We start from the raw sequence: 19155 nt of genomic DNA on the forward strand, positions 1-19155 counted from the left end.
AGAACCTGAACCTATGAAACTGTAAAAACAAGTTTAATATTCTGCAGGTGTTCACAAGCAAATGTATGCACATTATTACATTCAATAGAAATAAAGCTGCCATCAAATTTTGGCTCTAAGCTTGTTTCTGTTTTTCTTTTCTATGTGGAGGCCAAAATCAGTGAATGCTAATTCTTCATTGCAGTGTCCACTCTGTGGGCAGATATCTTTACCGATGTTGTAGCCTTGTATAAAAAACACTTTTTACATTGTAAGAAATGTGGTGTCAAGATTAATTCAGTATGCTCCCTATTTAATAACTTCTGATTTCTCTTAATTAACTCACTTGATCTAAAGACCTTTCAAAACTGAGTTTTCTGGACTAGGTTGTGCATTTCCCGTGGAGCATCCATCCCATGAGAGTGGAATGGCCCGGTCAGAGGGGGCAGAATCAGGGACTGTTCTTGTCTTCTGTGGTCAGCACTCCATCTAGGAACGTGCTTTCTGATTTTAGCTTTCAGGCTTGTGAAACTTTTTTATTTCCTTTCTTTATGATAGAAAGTTTTCCACAGGAAGAGTAGGTATTACCTGTACCCTCAGCTTTATGACTTACTTCTGCTGCAGTGGAAGAAAGGAGTGGGAACCACCTGTAGCAGCGGGGGGGATGAAACCTGGGTTTATAGCATATCCTAATACTGTAAAAAGGGGCTATGTAATTTTCTCCAGACATATAAAAGAATCAGCTGCCACCAGCTGTCAGAAGAACCTGTATTTATGCCATATGGGGGAGAGTCAGGAGAACCACCTAGTTTCTGGACCGTGCTTGGTGTCAGGGTGAAGTGGGTACCAAGCCATTCGTTCCTGTTCAGAGGGAAGTATGGCAGCTATACATGGGGGGGCTTCCTATGGTATTTAGATTGTGAGGTTTCTAATATAGTACCCCAAATTTCAGGTATCAGGTCCTTTACATGGATCTGGCCTTCTGGAGTTGAGTTGCACAGTGCTCTGGCCTACAGCCATATCAATCTCTATTACAATTGTCCGTGTTAAAACAGTATTTCCTATTATGTAACTGTTTTGAGAAGTCTGGGAGCCAGACAATAACTGTTCAAACCACCTACTAAAATGTTAAGAATGTTTTTCAGTTCAGTAGCTACGGTTAATAAATAGTGATGAAAAGTATTTTTATAAACTTGTAGTTGTTCTTGTTTCAGCTCTTCTGGTGGGACTTAAATACAGTGATGAGGGGGGCTGTTCTTGAAGTTGGACTAGTTATCTTTTGTTTCTTACTTCTGAAGATTTTCATGGAGTCTCCTGAAGCGGACTTGGAGATAGTATTGGATGATCTGCTCCCATAATGCATGGTTACTCCATTTATCAAATTTGGTGTAAAACTGAGATTATCGAAGATCTGAGAGAGAGAGATGTGGTTCGGTTTGTACAATCAAGTTAGAGTCTTAGAAATATATTTGGAACAGGTGCAGAGAAGGCCTAGAGAGTGTATGTTACAGGAGGTGACTCTGAATTAGTCATGTTTAGCATAGAAAAATGAAGGCTAGGGCTTATGATTGCTGTCTGTGAACATACCACGTAGGGTAACGCTGAGAAGGGAGAAGAGCTGTTGAAGTTAATGGGTTGTGTTGTTACAGGATGACATAGGAATAAGCTGGACGTGATAAAATGTGCACTGCAGATTTGAGGATCACTAGTAGCAAAATAAACCTTACTAGAATTTCAGAAAAAGAGGAGGGACTAAATATTTTTAAGATTTAGCTTGATATTTACTGTGGTGATGTGGTCCCTCGCAAGCCCTAAATTCTTAAAGCAGTTACTGATGAAAATATTGTGTTGTCTTTTTTTGTTAAGACATTGCACCTTCCAGCTTAGCTTTCTAATGGCCTTTCAGTGCAGTGAAGGTTGAATATGCTTCAAAAAGCATTTTGAGAGGAAATGGTAACTGCTTACGTAAAGCCTTTCAAATGTCAAAAGTTTCTTTAGAAATAAGAATATATGGAATTCCCAAACAAGAAAGGAATGTGTATGAAACAGTCAGTGAAATTGGACGTTCTTTCTGTGCATCTAGCAGAGTCTCATGTTTTCTGTAAAAACTGTGGAATAAAGGGATAGAAATCCCTTTTAAATTGTGGCATAGAATTATCAACTCCAGAGGTACAAGATACTGCAAGAACACATCATGGCCAGGTAGTGTCATAACTCTAGAAAGGTCTCTTGTGCTGTCAGATTCTCACAACAAGTTGTATTTCCAAATAGTTTGAAAACAGACACCACCACCCCCCCTACAAACAGAAAACAAACAAAAAAACCCCAAACCCTCAAAACCCCCAACCAAAAAACCTCTCTGCCAGTCCACATAAGTCATGTAGTTATTCTAAAGTGTGAAACTGCAACAAGAGACTGAAATATTGTATTAGAAGTCTGAGATACTGCCGCTCATATTTTGGGTTTGTGTGGTTGCCCTTCAGGGCAATCTTCTCAAGACAGGAGCCTTGTTTATGTGTATCAGTGGGTCAATTAAGTGGTGATGCTTAATGAATACTGTTTGAGTACCTATCTTAGTTTCTGAGGCAGTTCATTAACAGTAGAATGGAAATAGTGAAAACGCTGAGGCAATTTTATGTAGTTTTTGCTATGTTTTAATATTTGTGTAGATCTGCTGTCTTAAAATGCTCCATGACTGAAGCCATGGGGAAAGACAGCTGTCATTTTTGGAGACTGCTGCAGTTAAAACATCGTTCTTTTAGGGTATTTAACTGTGAAGTCTGTGATGTTTCTCCAAAATAACAACGGAAACCCAGTGTCTTGTCCAAATTCTGGCTCAGGAAGTTGCTATACATTTAGCCCATCGCAAATAAACTCGTTAGGTAAGATCTAATTCCTGCCCTGGTTACCTGCCGTTACCTATTCAGCTTTCCGTAGGAGAGCAAGGTTAAGGTTCGTTTCTTCTAAGAGGCTTTCTGCTCGTATAAAAATAATACCGGGGAGAGCTGGAGCTTTTTTCATCGAGGCTTTCCCATATTTCAGGTGCTAGAAAGAAGAGGTTTATGGCTTTCTTCTTCCTCCTGTTTCGTATTTACCCATGTAGTTGTGTGCTTAGCAGAACAATGGCTTGTCAGTCCAACACACTTAAAATATATCGCCCAGTTTTATTATAAATGAGTTCTATGATTGAAATTGTGGTTCAGTAAACACATAGCTTTGCATGCTGTAAAATGGCAAAGGAGTTCCTGACCTGTTTGTTCACCTTATGTAACTTTTAAGACATTTTTTTTAGAGTGGCTGATAGGCATTTGTGTGACTTACTACTAAATGGCCTATCTATAGAATTATTTTAATGATAAATTAAATGAAAATCTTCTATAGAAGATACATATTCAAATACATACTGTGTTCAAGTATTAATTAAATTAAAATACTACATTACAGTATTCCATGATAAGGTGTTTTATCAACAAAAGGTGAACAGAAAGGTTTTGAAACTTTTTTGAAAGTTTTTTTTCTGGAAAAAAAAAAAAGATTGTTTTCTTTTGCTTTGTTTTCAGTAGAACAGTAAACTCATTTACAGTCTCATAAATAATGTTGTAATTCAGAAATGTAATTTCTGGGAAATTCGCAGCTCCCTTTGAGTCTTGGCCAGTGAAATTTGATTGAAGTTTAGGTAGAAGAAAAGGTGATACTCCTGCCAAGTTTTTGTCTGCCTTATGATTTATGACTCTGAACATTGGAAACGTATCCTTGCCATGGACCTGGAAACCAAGTAGCACTGGTCTGAGCTCACAGACCTGTCAGTTTTGAAAGGGCAAGCAGCAGACTTCCTTATGCCAAAAATAGCTTTTGTGCTAAATTATTTAAGCATAGTATTTGGTCACAGATAAATGGAAGATGATATTTTGCACTTTGGATCTTTTTTGTATAGTGGGGGAAACCCAGGGTCATTTTAAAATTAGATGGGGTTTTTGGGTGAATCTGAAGTATCACACATTCAGAATCCATGGTGCTTGGCGCTGAGAAAAATGCGTTCTGTTCCTTCTGTATATTTGTTCTATATTGATTGCAATGAAGAGAATATTTTAGACTCCTGCAGCAGCTCAAGTAATGTGTACCACTTCTGCGCTTTTCTGTTGTCGAGTGTAAAATATGTATGAAGACATGTCTGAAGTGTAAGTACAGTGGGCCCTTGGGAAGTTCTGGAGCTGTACCTTGTGTAATTTCAGTCCAATGCTGACAAAATATTTACTGGTTTATTTTTGGTTTGTAAGTCTGTTTTCATCCATGGTCTGTGAAATGTCCAAGGATGATTTTTAATAGAACCTTAATATTGGAAAACTCTTTATCTTGATTATACCAGAAGTATAAATAGTTCTCTTTACTCTAGCAAAGCAACACAGCTTTGTTCTAGTAGTTACTTTGGTGGCAACGCTGAAAGGTTCCTAATAGTTACTATAGAAATCTTTTGTTGTATTAAGGCACTTTTAACCCTCAGAATCATCCACTTTGAGAGATTTAAATTTCCTTTTTCTGTTTTCTCTCTAGCCTAAGTATTTTGTGGCAAATCCTACATTTCTTCCTCTCTTAAAGACAATTTCTTGTATGCTCGAATGTTCTCACAGCTGGGTAGACTTGTGCTCTTTCTGCTGTGTCTGTATAGCTGATGAGTTTGCATTTTACTTGGTTTGAATTTAGGTTGAACTAGAAAGTACTGGATGACTGGAAATTGAGGGGTAGCCATGCGCAGAACTTGCATTGTGTGCAGCGCAGGTCTGTGGAACCGAGGGGCTCTGGTTTGAGTCACTGGCACAAAATCTGCATCGCAAACAAGACATGTGCCTGGAAATCTTGATTTCTAGAGATTTGTACACATCAGCAGGTGATCTGTAGCTGTACAGCAGTTAAATTATTGACTCTCAAAAGCCCAGGAAATTCCCAGAACCTGACCACTTACTTTTTACCCTTGTTATCTTGTCCTTTTTTAATTGGTGGAAAAAAATTTTTCAGGCTTTTTTTCCCGTCATCTTATTGGTTAAAAGTTGTTCTGGTAAGTGTTATTTCCCTCTCAGTCTCTCTTTTTTTTTTTTTTTTTTTTTTTTTTTCCTTCCTTCCTTCACCAGCCATAACCTCCTAATACTTCTTGGAAAGCATTCATGGTGGTATGGTTTACCCTCTTGTGACAAACTCCAGCTTCATGGAGTTTTCTCTCTTGAACCATGAATAGTTTCTTTGAGGCCAAATCAAGAACTACCTGTCTCCCATGGCTCATAGGTTCTTTCAATTGCTTTTCCTAGCTATGTAGACATGTTTATATGTCTCAGCATTAGCTGAAAATATGCTCATGAATCAAAGCTCCATGCCTTCTGAGGCTGAAGGTTGGTTGTAACTAATTTTTTAACCTTTGTTTGGCATTTGTTATGGAAATGCCAAAATATAGGCAGCTCCTGCATACGTTTTATTGGTCATTTTCTGCTTTAAAAGTAAAATATATTATTTAAAAGCAATTCCAGTATTGTTGTAACTTGTCATTCACATGCTTAAGAGGAAAAAGGTATCTGTTGTTACTAGTCACTCCCAAATGTACAATTTCACCCTTGTTTTGCTTATGTTTACAAAATGCAGTCATTCAGCTTCCATGACTAGCTTTGTAAATTGTCTTCTGCATATCTTGCTCCCAACTCTGTCAGAATAGCGATGTATTTTTTACATTTTTATTAATGTATCTACATTTTGGTGTTTTGAGAGTAATGGAAAATACATGTTGTTATCTATCCATCCATCCATCCACACTTTACTGTAATTTGCAATCTGTATTGTAAATTGTGATATGGCTCCCAAGGAAGCCTGACCTTAAATTGTTTCCTCTTCAGACGTGTAAGAAATAAAAGGGCTCATGCATATCACAGCTTTCAGATTTAATTGTTAATAGATGGCATAATAGTTGGAGGCAAAGATATTGGAATTATAAAATTAAAATGTGGAACTCTTCAGTATCAAAAACTTGTTAATATTGAAAAGAACAATGTGTCTACCATACATTTTGGGTTTGGTGGTTTTTTAGTACTTTAGTGTAAATACTTGCTCAGCTTTTAGTAGGATATAAATAAACAATATAAAGCTATCTTGAAAATTATTCAGAATTCATAAATGAAGGGATAGTAAATGCAAAACTTGAGTATGAGAAGTACAGTGAAAACTTTTTTCCCCTCATAACATGTTTTTACTTGTACGTGCAGCCTACACAGAAGTCTGTCTTACCTTTTTGTGTAACATAACTAAAATTTTAGAGATAGTTATGATAATTCTGAGTTGTATTTATTTTCTCTTGTATCTCTATGTACAGAGCAATCCTTAGCAAGTTTTATTAATGAAATGTACAGTTTATGCTATGTAGTAGAAGCGTAGCTATTTTAAAAATATGCAATCAATGCATGTTTTATCTTTATATAAAAAAAAAAAAATTAACTGCATTTTTTCCTCTGTGTTACTTAACTTTCATAAACATTTTTCCCTTTACAGTCTCAGATAGCAGGTGCAAAATGTCTCATGTAAACTTAAGGAGTGGAGACAGCTAAGGTTGCATATAGATATGTGTGTTTGTGTATATATATATATACGTAATATTTTCTCCCACTTAAAATGGGTCTTTTGCTCGTATAAACAGTTCAGTGTACGTTGATGATTTAGGCAAGAGTTTAATATTAAACTGGGTTTTCTCAGTAGTGCCCTCCTTGTCTTGTTTTGGCTGGTGAACTTTGTGTTGGAGGTTAGCATTTGTTGTTGAAGCGAGCAAGACCACCCCCTTCATGAGAACTGTTGTTTTTTAAAGTAATCTAGAACAGACTAGTTGAATTTATAACTCTACTGAAAAGGTTATGAAACAGTCTAAATTGGCTCTGACTGCAAACTTTGACCTGCTTGGCTGAATTGTGGGAACTGTGCCAAAATTTGATATAAAGCAGTTCTAGGAAGCTCTTTAAGATTAAATTCCAGGGCTGCATGACTGATGTGCTAACAATATACTTGTGATATTAGGCAAGTGTTACTTCAATACAGTTTTAGGCTTGAACAGATCATCTGCCTAAAAGTAAAAATTATCTCCAGCCTGATTTAAGTAATTTGGTGCATCTCAGTATGATTTTTAAAAGCCCAGGTAAAATTTGGTATCCTGATATTCCTTTCTTTGCACCTCTCTGTGGTGAGCTACTCTGGCTCCTTGAAAACTTTTTGCTATGTTTTTTCTTTGGGGAAGAAAAGGTAGGGAATAGAAATGGTCCAAACTGCAGAGTATCTTGGTATGTTTTTCATGAAGCTTTTCAGCCAGCAATTGCTGAATCGGTTTGTATTCAGCACTCTTATAACACGTGGCTGGTTTAGGTGAATTTTGAGATGGAAAGTCCATTTAATCATACATTTCTTCACTCCTTTAGTATTAATAAGAGACATTTGGTGTGGGAATACTCAGGTTTCAGTGGAGAATAATCTGTTTGGACTCCATGGCTGAGCACTAGCCAATGTGGTATATTTTCTTCATTTATGTCTGAAAAACTTCTTTATTCACTCAACACAGAAAAAGTTACCTTTATTTTTTTTTCTTGTTTATTTCATTCATTCTGATGCTTTGCAAAAATGCACTTTTTTTCAAATTAAGTAGTTTCTAGATTTGAGGAAAATAGTATAATAGAACTTGGTTTGGTTGAGTTGAGTATTGCCAGTGTTCTGATATGCACTGCTAGGGATGCTCATCTCTTGTTCTATGGCCAGACAACCAAATATTCCGTAAGACGGTAGTCATGTGCTAGTTAAAGGCATTTTTATTAGATTTCATTTTAACTGATACTCCTTTTGAATATTTATGCAAGTATTGTAGGTGAGTCACTTCTTTCATGGAGAGAACTGTAACAGTTTTTGAATGCCTCTCTGTATTACTCTAAGAAGTTTAACTGCCAACATTATTTTCTTAAAATAATAGTAAAGTGGACAACTCCAGTATTTGTGTGTTAAATCAGGCTTCTATATGAATGCCCATCAGAAAGCTGGCTGTATAGTTGCTGACATATGTCTTATGCTGAATTCTCTGCATCTCTGGTTACTTCACTAACTTTGCAGCAATTAATACAGGTAGTGCCCTCTCGAGTATGTCAGTAGAGTGTATTTGCCCTTGCTCTGTGGCAGTTTTGCAATTCTCTGCTGTTGTAATGTCTGGTAAACAGAGTAAGGAATCGCCATTTACAGGATTCCTGCTGAAGGTGGTCTGGTAGCACCAGATGGCTGCGAGGTCATTGATTTTGCAAGCTGAACTGGATGAAATGATGGAAATGGGACTTCAAAGCAGCTGGCTGTCAAGTGAGGAAATGATGGCAAAGGTTCTCGCTGAGAACAGGAGTGACAGCCTAGAAGGAAGAGGACACCAGTTGCTGTGGGTTGCACCTGGGGAAAGCGTATCTACCGAGTAGAAACCCTAGAGATCAAGTGTTTGTTTGAAGGTGAAAAAAACCCTTTTCATTCTGGTCTAGGGCCTCTCTTGGGAGACAGTATGGAGATTAAACGAGATGGTGGATAAACTTTTTTTTTTAAAATCCTTTTCCTCAGATTAGATTAACTTCTGGATATCTCAACAGATAGTTCATGAAATTAATCTGTCATGTATTATCAGTTGCTTCGGCTTGGTGCTTATAACTCATGTGGTTTAGGATATATCCCAAAGCTGGTTTTCATACTGAATGTTATTCCCTGAAAAGAAGGAGGAGTACTTAATACCTGTTGTCCTTAGGTATTGAAAATAAATTTTCAGTGAATACTGAACGTGGTTTTATAATGAAAGATGGCTTTTGGCAGTAGTTAGAACTCAATTGCTTGAATTCTGTTCCAGACCTGAAGTAGTTGTATGTCAAATAAATTTTTTTTTTCCAGACATGCTATTAGTCTAATAAAGTACACTACATCTCTGTGCAGATCTCTTATAACTTCCGTGTCACAGCTAGAACCAGAGATAAGCAGCTGGTAAATGCTGATGTTTGTGTTATGTATTTGTAGGTATAATGTAAAACTGACTATCTCTTACGTTTGCTGATTTGGGTGCTAAAGCATTTCACAACTGTAAAACAAATGTACCAGAAACTATAGTGTTGTTCTCTGTTTAGAAAAACCTGATTAAAGGTCACTATCTGGTTTAGTTGTCTTTGGGTTTTAGCTTTTACTTCAAATCGGGAAAGTCCGGGCAGTGAAAATGATGCTTGTTGCTGGACACAGGATTAAGTGACAATCATTAACCTACTTGGAAAGCAAGTGCTTACAATCTAGCCCTCTTGCTAAAATTGCATGGCAGATTATTTTTTTTTTTTACAGGTATAAACAACTTTGCTTTATTTTTGTTGCTTTAGAGTTATTTATGGGAAATTCTGAGAAGTAATTTTATTGTCTTTCTTGTATTTTACAATATATATACAGAGTTTTTCTATTTACTCTGTGGGAGTATTCATGTTTTAATTTCCTGTGGCTGAAAATGAAGAGGGGGTAGGCCAAAATGCGTTGTACTTAATTCAGAGATTCAAAGATTATAAAGCAATGAACTACTGAGTTTATATCGTCTGGCTACGTGAGTAACATAGACTATGAGAAGTAGCAGAATAGATGGCTGATTTTAAACTAGGTGATATTGACTGTAATATTACCTTTGTATATTACCTTTTTTTAGTTCTCCTTATATCATCCTCTGTTACTGTATCACTAGCATTGTGTGCTGTGACTAAGTCTTTTCAGAATTACTGCTTTGCAAGATGGCCCTCCCGTACTGTAAGGCCACTTGTTGTTGGGATCTGGTAGCCCTCAACTTGGCTGCATTGAACCACACGTGGCAAGTTTGCATCCAGGTAGCCGGGGTTGCTCAGTGTCAGGGACCTGTGTCGTCTCTGTTTGTTACTCTCATAGCATTTGTGTCAACACGAAATCTTACTAGTACTTTTTTTTTTGATGTTTGCTTGAAGAGTATGGCTAAAGAATTTTAATCACACAGGGCTGGTAATTACCATACCTTCGTTATATTAGCAATGTAAACCTTGCAGGTTACATGTATAATTTCTTTTATGGAAGCTTGCACTTGGTTTGAATACTGTTTTTTCTTTTTTTAGTACTACATTCTTTTAAATATTTATTATTCAAAGTTCTATGTCGTCAATTCTGTTGTGTTATCACTCCAGCAGGAAATTCAACAAGCTGTTTTTAAAGTCTTGACTAAAATTTATCACATCTTGTTGACCGAAATTATCCATATTCAGTCTGTTCAGCTCTGTTGGACTAAAAGGACTTTCATCATGAAATGTGAACATCTCACTTGTTATTCTTAGAAGTATTAAATAGAAATATTTGGTCATCTTTCCTGTTTTTCTTTTCTACATTATTATTTATATTTGTATCACTTCCACCTAACAAGAAGACAATTTTGTTGTTGCAGTTCTTTGCTTCTAGCTGATTTGAGTTTTGACTTTTGTGAAATTGGCTTTTTCTAGTACCAGCTAAACAAAATTTAGGTTTTGTTTAATAAAGGGAATTTAGTTTTTATGAAATCAGTGGAAGACCACACCGACCTAAGCAACATCTGATCTTCAGTTTTGATGCCCCTTTATTAATCGAGAAGAGGGATGATGATCATTTTCCTTACTGTAAATGGAACAGTTAACCTTTTTCCAACTTAGTCTTTAAAGTCTTGAGGGTGTTTTAGAGCTACCACTTAGTGATGCATCTTCAGTCTTGGAGCGTGAAGTCCCCTGTAGTGCAGTCTCTTCACCCTACTTATGGATGTTGAGGGAGAAACTCCAGTGACTTGGGTGGCTTCTAGCAGACCTGTGATTTATCTGTCAGAACAAAGGTAAATTTGGGTTGGTTTGTTTTTTCAGGAGTTGTACACACCCAGTGATGCATACAGCTGTAATTTCCACTGTCTTCCTTTTTTTTTTTTTTTAACACAGACTGTCAGCAGTTTTCCATCTGTCTCAGTTTACAGCAGCTTGATTTCATCCAAGTTCCAATTTCTGTGAAAGGTGTAGGTTCCAATTCAGCAAAATATGTAACTACATGTGTACCTGTTGTACACTTTGAAAGTTAGGAGGAATTTAGCCATACCAGTGCCTAGGTTGTGTTTGAGCTCTAGAGCTCTGTTAATTGATAGGTGCAGAGCAGAACATCATTCACTAGTCAACCACCTGTAATTTCTCCCCCTCATTTATTATTTGCATATTATAAATGAAAAAAACCCCACTGTGTGTAATTATATCTGGTATTTTTCAGACAGGCATGTGTGATTAGCTATCTTTACTTGCAACTTCCAAAGCTTTCTTAATAATAATACGATATAAATTACAAGGATATTAAGTTTTCTTCTACTGCCAGCAGACCTCAGGGGTTTTTAGTGAATGTTCTAGATATCCTTTTAAAATAATGCTTAGGAAAAAAATATTGCTACATCTTCCACTCACTTGAATTTAAAGTGAATTTGCAGTGGCAACTCTGTGTGGCCTATTACAGGACTTTCCGACTATCTGGTAGGAAGAAGAGCATTAAGGTTTTAATTTCAAAGCAAACCCTCAGATAAATTCCTGACTGATTAATCGGTTAATGTCGGTTTAGAACATGTTTTTCCTCTGCGGTGCCTTTGAGGGATATTTTAATGAAAACTGTCTGGATTGGAAGTTGTTAGCTGCAGTGATAGCTGAAAAAAAAACCCTGAAAGGCACAATTTATCTTTCAGTTAATATACTTAGTGGAAAATATCATATAACCTAGTTGAAAAGTGAGTGAACAGGAGTTCTTCAGGCTTCTTGACTAAAGTTCCTAGCAGCTGAAGAATGAAGGTTTTCAGCAGGTTGAAAAATCATTTGGGATTTAGGGTGAATATTTCATTGTTCTGAGACAAAACGTTGGTATTTTACAGAAGTGCGGTTGCTTTTATACGTTTACCTTTTCAGCTTAGAAATTTTGGGGTTGGGGGTGGTGGTGATGTTTAGCTTTATGGTAAAGATTTAAGGTAATAATACTCAAGTAAATTTAAGCTGTTTAGACACTGCAGGCCCACTCAGACTAATTTCAGAATTGGAAACTTTTTTTTTTCTTTTTAGCTCTATGTGGAAAGTAGATAAATTCTGAGTTATGGACAATCTTTGAGTATCTAGTTTTACTTGACAGCATACTGTTTGTTAGAAGACACCTTCAGGTGCTTTGCAGCAAGTTGTTTTGATTCTTCACATCTCATTCATTGAGTAATTTTTTTCTTTCAATTGGATATATTGGTGACCTGACTAATGATGATTCATGGTTGTAGTATTTTATCTGAAATTGGAAAGTTTGCTTAATTGTTTAAATGGTTCTATTGTGAAAGTGTTATAGTTTAGAAAGCAGATGGGTGACGGATTTGGAGTCTCTAAACGTAAGGAAAAAATCTGACACTGAACAGAAATCTTTCATTAGATTGACTTTATAAGCATTTTTAAACTAATTTTATCTTACACAAAATAGCACATCATCACATAAATTTCCAGTGAGCCTTTCAAAAATTGCTGAACTTTTTTCTTTTTTTTTCCTAGTTGCATTAAAATCTTCTAACTCTACAAGACCAGAAAGAAATGGCATTCAAGAAAACTGTAGAACAGGAAAATGTGGAGAAGGGATGCAGATCCTGGAAGGAGAACTCTTACTGCAGGTATGTTTTGCAGTGGATGTATTATGCAAAGTTTTAAATTAAAAAAAAAATAAAATATATATATATTATATTAACATACCAGTTATTCACTGATAAGACTGAAAAAGGAAGTTTTCTTATTGCTAAATTCTTCCCTTATTTTCTTCAGGCTAATGTTATATGGCTCTTGCACTTTTCTCAGGTGGTGGTAGTGACTTTGAAGAGCAGGTGCTAGACTACAGGATCCTCTTAACTCTGAGTCATTTCAGAAAGTTTTCTTATCCGATCTCTGTGCATCTCTTGTTAATAAAGATAGTAATATAAATAAACAGTCTTCATAAAGGTCAGATGGTTTAGTTATCTATTGTAAACTCGATGACTAACTGTCTAAAAAACCCAATTCCTCTTGAAAAGACCTTGGGCTTGCTGGAATATCTTGCTTTCTCAGTGGTTTGAAAGAACTCAGAGTTCACAGTATAGCTTCAGGACAAATTTTAAAGTACTTTCAATAACTTTTAGCAGTGTGAACTAATGGAAAATATGAATGAAAAATAGGGTTTTTTAAATTATATAGTCTGGTTTATAGTCTGTTGTAATGTCCTAGAGTGTCAAAGCACATGAAGTATAACAATATCATACTAGGTCCAGCTTAAACTCAAGAAATGACTAATACAAGTATTTCAATGTTCTAATTAGTTTCACAAAATAGATTTTTACTGTGACCTGCAGCTTCATTTGAAATTATGTTGACAACTTACCTTGCGCGTAGGGTTCACACTGATGTATCTACCAGTGGTAAATCATTAGGTCAGTCAGAGTCAATGGTTTGCTTAGAAGAAAAATAATTTAACTGTTCAAAGGGTAGAAATGAAAGCAGGTTCTAAGAATCCCACAAAACAATTACTGTGAACTAATGCTAGTTGAAAATTTCTTCCTGACCAACTAAAAAACTAGGACACGTATGTAGTTTTCTAACGTTAATAAAGTATGACACAGAACTGTTATGGAGCTACTGCAGGCAAACAGCTTTCTTATAAACAGAAATTATCTAAAAAGGTACAGTATATGGTTGATATTGGAGGCATCTATTTGATGTGAAATTTAGTTATTTTTTTATGACATCTGAGTGGAAGTTATGTGAGGGAACTGCTATAGCAAACTGTTTTCCAGTATGGAAATGAAATAGGTGTTATACGTTTTCCTGTAAATTCTGTCCCCTTTGGGAAGTAAATGAACTGAACTTCTGAAATGAATTTCTTTTGTAAATATTTAGATGTTAAAAAAAAAATATGAGAATGAGCATGCAGGTAGAGTTTTTTTGGGGAATGTAAGAAAAGATGAGTGATGAAAATGGGAATTTTCTGGAAAATACTGAGCATCAGTAAAATGTAAATATTGGTAAAATCCTTCCCTTCTGCCTAAGCTCCAAAGTCTTTTATGTCACATGGGTTTCCATAAATTATAACTGATGATGAACATTTTCATTTTATTCTCTATCTGGTTTTTGCAAAGGTGGTATGAATATATACCATATTGTTTATATTTGTTTTTATTCGTTCCTTAGATATTTTTTCTTGTTTCCTAACAAGCAGAAAATTGTGTCTTTAACTTCCAACATAGAAACTGTCTTACCAGTTCAGTATACAGTGGAAGTAGAGATGTACCTTCCTTAATTTTAAGCTATATCTCCTTTAAAATTATTAAAATTATTTCTACTTCTTTAGATACATAATCTATTACAGTCTAAGCAAGTTTAAGATGCAAAGTGCAAGTCAAATGATGACCTCTAAGAAATTTTTAAAACATCTTAATTCTCACCAGAAATGAACAGTTTTGTAATTGCCTTTGTATTAGGAATATTGAGACTATTTTTGTAGAAGCACAAATTTTATCATCAGTGTTCCAGAATAATAAACTCACTGAGAGATTTCATTATGCCTTTACAGATAATTAATTTAGGATTGCATTTTGCTCATACCTGCATCAGAACCCATCTCCCATTTTTTGGTATATCCTGGATACCTGCATGTTTTAAGGAACTTCCAGTAATTAGTTGCATTAGATTTTTGGGCAAGCAACTTGCACTTTACAGCATTTTTGGCTTACAGAAGGTAGCTGGTTTCTGCAGTGACAATCCTGTTTCAAGGTGAACTGCGTACCAGAGCCGCTGTGAAATGCGATTGAATTCCTGGTACAGGAGCTGTACATAGCTTTGTATGAAACAGAGCAGAATAACCAATTCTAACATGTGAGCCAGAATTAGATACTGTGCAGCTTGCAGACTTTTTAGATCAACCACTTGAGGTGAGATGCCCTGCAGAATAGGTCAGCAGAGGACACAAACACCTGCCACTGCGGCATTCTGCTCCCTTGGAATTACTGTGAACTTCATCAAAACCAAGTTCTATGTAACTGAACATGATTTCCTGGATTGGCTATGCTATTGCATTTCAGATTATTATTCTTTTTTTTTTTCTTTAGCTCATACTGTGTTCAGTTCACTAAACTTATATAAGAAGTTTTTATAGAGCTTACAACTGTTTATGAGAATAGATTAAGAAATGTCTACATGTTAGATAGGAGCGGTTCACAGCAATTGAAGACTAGTCATTTAATCAGATATTTAACTTGACTTAATTAGATAGTATTAGTAAAAGAATAAGAAATAGTAAAACTGTATCTGCAAAGTGTGGAAAAGCGACTATGGTGGTTACTATGGTGGGGGGCTGTGGGAGTTAGTTTGTAGAAGACTGATGCTGGTTTATAATAAAAATATATTATTATGTTGTTACAGTAAGATATAGGATATTCACTTTATATTTTCTATGTTACAATATTTTTGCATAATAAAGAGATCTTTTAAAAAGCGTTTTGAGTATGCTGGCCAAATTTGACTTTGAATGGCACAATATACTTAATGCAGTCCCTCGAGACAGCCTTTTGTTAAATCTTGACTGAAATCCATGGAAGTAAATCAGCACCTTTCAGATGAGTTGCCAAGTCACAAATGTACTGTTTGCTATCACAACAATTGCCATGAACCGTATTGATTGGGAGTTCAGATAAATGCCCTTTGCGTGACTTTGAGTAAGGAGCCGCTTAGTCTGCAGCTTCGTGGAGGGGGAAATCTCTTCAAAAACATTGTTTACTTGCAACAGTCCACTTGTGCAGAGGCTTTCTATTTTAAGTAAGCTATAAAATGTTTTCTTGGACTATATAGGGGATCTTGATCGCTTGATTTCCTGTCCACTTAGACCCGTCTGCACTATGAATAGAACGGATTTTGGGAATGGATTTGTGACATGGCTCCCGTTCGTGCTGCGGGCAGCTGGGTGTACTGAAGGCTTGAGCCGCACAACCATAGTGTACTATAGTTGCTATTAGATAATGATAGGGTTTTTGCATGCTTCACATTTTATTGGGGGACTAGGGTATAGGTAGACTTACAGCCACAGTAATTATCTGTAATTTTGTCTCTGAAGCTGACAGATTGGTGTGTTTCCTCCCCAGGCATTAAATGGTTTTGTATTGGTTGTTACGGCCGATGCTCTGGTTTTTTACGTCTCTTCTACTATCCAGGACTACCTGGGGTTCCAACAAGTAAGTTTATTTTTCCTCTGTTTTTTTGGGGCAGAGGTTTTGCTTAATTTCAGAGGGCATCAGTGTTCATATTTAGGGCCTGATAGTTTGTGTAATAAAAATCTCAGTTAGATACTTTGGGTTGGATTACTCTGAAACCATATTACTTTTGTATCAACTTACATAGCTGAAATGGGACCTCAGGCCAAGCACAACAGGAATATAATTTCCAAAGCTGAGTTAGGCAAGATAGGAAATTTTCACACTTAATTAGTCTTTACTGGAACAACTGTTTGAAATTTATGCTGTGGTGTTACCCAGTTTATGATGCTGAGTGAGACATAATTCAATGGGAAGGTAATTATTTTAATAGAAACCTTTCATACAAAATTAGCTCCATATGCCTTGAGGTTTTGAGTATCAACTGAGTGATTTTAGTATTTTTAGAATTTAAGTGTTCTCTCACTCGTATTTACTTATTTCAAAGCAAGCGTTTGTTATTTACAATTTATGGTGCAGATCACGAATGGCTGACTTCCTTGGGCCTGCAAGCCAGGTACCAAAGTAATAAAGACCAAGACCTAGTGGGCACATGTTACCTTCCCTAGAGAGCTCCTGGGATCATTTTGTCTTAGGATGATAGAAGCTTAGTTATAGTTATCAGTTCATATCTTTGGCTACTGGATGATGATAGATTCAGTTGTTGTCTAAAAAGAGGGAGAAACCCTGCTTGGTCTGCAGTTTTAGCTAACTGATAAGAGATTGGGGAATGTTTATGTAAAACAAAATATTCTAAACAAAACAGGGTTTACAGATTCTTTTGGTGTTGGGGAATGAAGAAAAAAGCTTGGAAAACAAATCAGGCATGAAATTTATAGTAATGCAAATAAATCAAGTGTGTGACATAGAAGTTTAAGACTTAGTTACAAAAATTAGCATTTCTGGCAATTTGTTCTGGAAAATACTGATTATTTTATAAAATTATCAAAGAAGAATTTGAGCTAAGCTGCTGCTTTTGCCAGCTCATCTTAATTTCTTTAGATCTATGTTTTATTTTAAATATTTTCTGTTTATATAATGATTGGGTTTTTGATCCATGCAGAAAACAGGCAGTTTACCTCCTCTCAATTGACTGAGGCTTTTCTTTAATATTTTGGGTGGTTTTTCTCCCCTTAATTTCTTTCAACCACTGATCCTGGCTGTTGTAGCTTTGCTATTTAGATCACACTCCTAACCACACCGTTGGTGGTGATGTGAGAACTTAATAATTACAGGTTTTAATGCATCCTTAAGGAGTGACAAAGCTTTCAGGCAAACAAAACCAATGTTCATAATCTACTTGGCTTAGTTTGGGAAGTCGTTTAGTTCAGGGTCTTTGGCTTCTTTTGTATTCCTGTAGCACCTAGAATGGGTCAGGTCCAAGTACCAGCTGGCAAGTACTTTATTTACTGGTATGTAAAATTAAATTATTTGGACAAAACCTGAGCATAATAGTTCCAGGCTTGCTTAAATAAAAGCAAGGAAAAAAAATACTTGGCATAATGTTGTGGTTTTTTTCCTAAGGTAATATTTTTTATTATTATTTTTCATGTTTGCAGTCATGGGTGCGACTGAATTCTCTGTGCTGCTAAAAATTTGTTTTGTCAAGTTTTGCCACGTGCATGCAAACGTATGTTTTTATCCCTGGACAAAATGGGTTTCGCTATATCCATAGCAGTGTTGTCGACCAGACAACTGGTACCACATTGTAGTATAAGTTTCTTATTCTCTCCCACCTTTTTCCTTTCTGCGTGTAGTCTGATATTATACACCAGAGTGTATTTGAATTGATTCACACAGAAGACAGACCTGAGTTTCAACGACAGCTACATTGGGCATTAAATCCTGCCCAGTCTGCAGATTCTGGACCAAGTGTACAAGGTAAGAATGCAGCCAACTTACGTGTTTGCCTGTCTGATTAGTTGGTGTTTTCTTAAATTTGTGTATGTAAAAAAGTTTTTGAGATTCTCTTACATGACCAAAGGCAGGAATAACATCTTTTGAACTTATTTGAATTTTGTGGATATGTTTAGCCAACATGAATTTTGGGAATCACTGTTTTTTTGGACTTTAAATAAGCACTGCTATTCATAGCACAGCACTATTAAAATACTAATTATGCTTCAAATTGGAAGACTTTAATTTGAAGCAATAAATGACTGTCTCACTTGTCTGATCACTTGTCCTGTGGTAAATAGCAAAGCAGGTAGTCCTGCGTGCTTGTGCTGCAAACAGGGCAGTTAAAAGTGGAGAGTTTCTTTTAGTGACATAAGAAGCAAAGAAGTGAGATTTTTTTTTTTTCCTGTGTTCACCCTGAATTACACATCTGATCTTTGATCACTGTTTACATGAGAAAGTGATTTCTCTGAAGTAATGATCTCTCTTTTACATCTGCTACTCCTGGTTACAGATTATGACACCAAATTTATTAGCTTAGGAAGGCCAGCAGATAATTGAATACGCCAGCTTCTTTAAGATTTTCAGGCTGGTAGATCCATTCCATGACTAAGCATGTGTTAGTTACAGCGTTAATACATGGAATAGTGCATTCCTGGCCATGGAAGAGTTTTGGTTTTCCATATCTCTCACTGTTATATACAGGCTGTCACATAGACCAGAACTTTTCTTGGGAATAAAAGAGGAGGAGGAATAAAAGATGGAGTAGATGAGCCTTTAAGACCAAATAGTATGCTTGGTCAGAGCATCAGATTGTCACATGTTGTTGACCGATGCTTAAATGACCTGCTATGTTGAGAAACAACTAAGGAGAAACATGTTGCTTATATATTGGGACAAGAGCTGTGTAGGTACAGATAGTTACATGTAATACGGGAAGTGTATGCCTGCCTCGTACTGACAATAAAACTCTTGAGACAGCT

General features: G+C 36.1%; 1 protein-coding gene across 1 annotated transcript in view; it reads left to right on the forward strand.

Moving 5' to 3' along the window:
- AHR (aryl hydrocarbon receptor) overlaps positions 1–19155 on the forward strand; it is a 62071-nt gene that overhangs the window by 27213 nt on the left and 15703 nt on the right. Inside the window, exons 3-5 of the mRNA XM_086468132.1 lie at positions 12564–12679; positions 16169–16258; positions 18034–18157. Coding sequence (XP_086324258.1) covers positions 12564–12679; positions 16169–16258; positions 18034–18157 — 330 coding nt within the window. The remainder of the gene's footprint in view (positions 1–12563; positions 12680–16168; positions 16259–18033; positions 18158–19155) is intronic.

Source organism: Leptosomus discolor, chromosome 7, assembly GCF_034619465.1.
Source record: "Leptosomus discolor isolate bLepDis1 chromosome 7, bLepDis1.hap2, whole genome shotgun sequence".
NCBI lineage: Eukaryota > Metazoa > Chordata > Aves > Leptosomiformes > Leptosomidae > Leptosomus > Leptosomus discolor.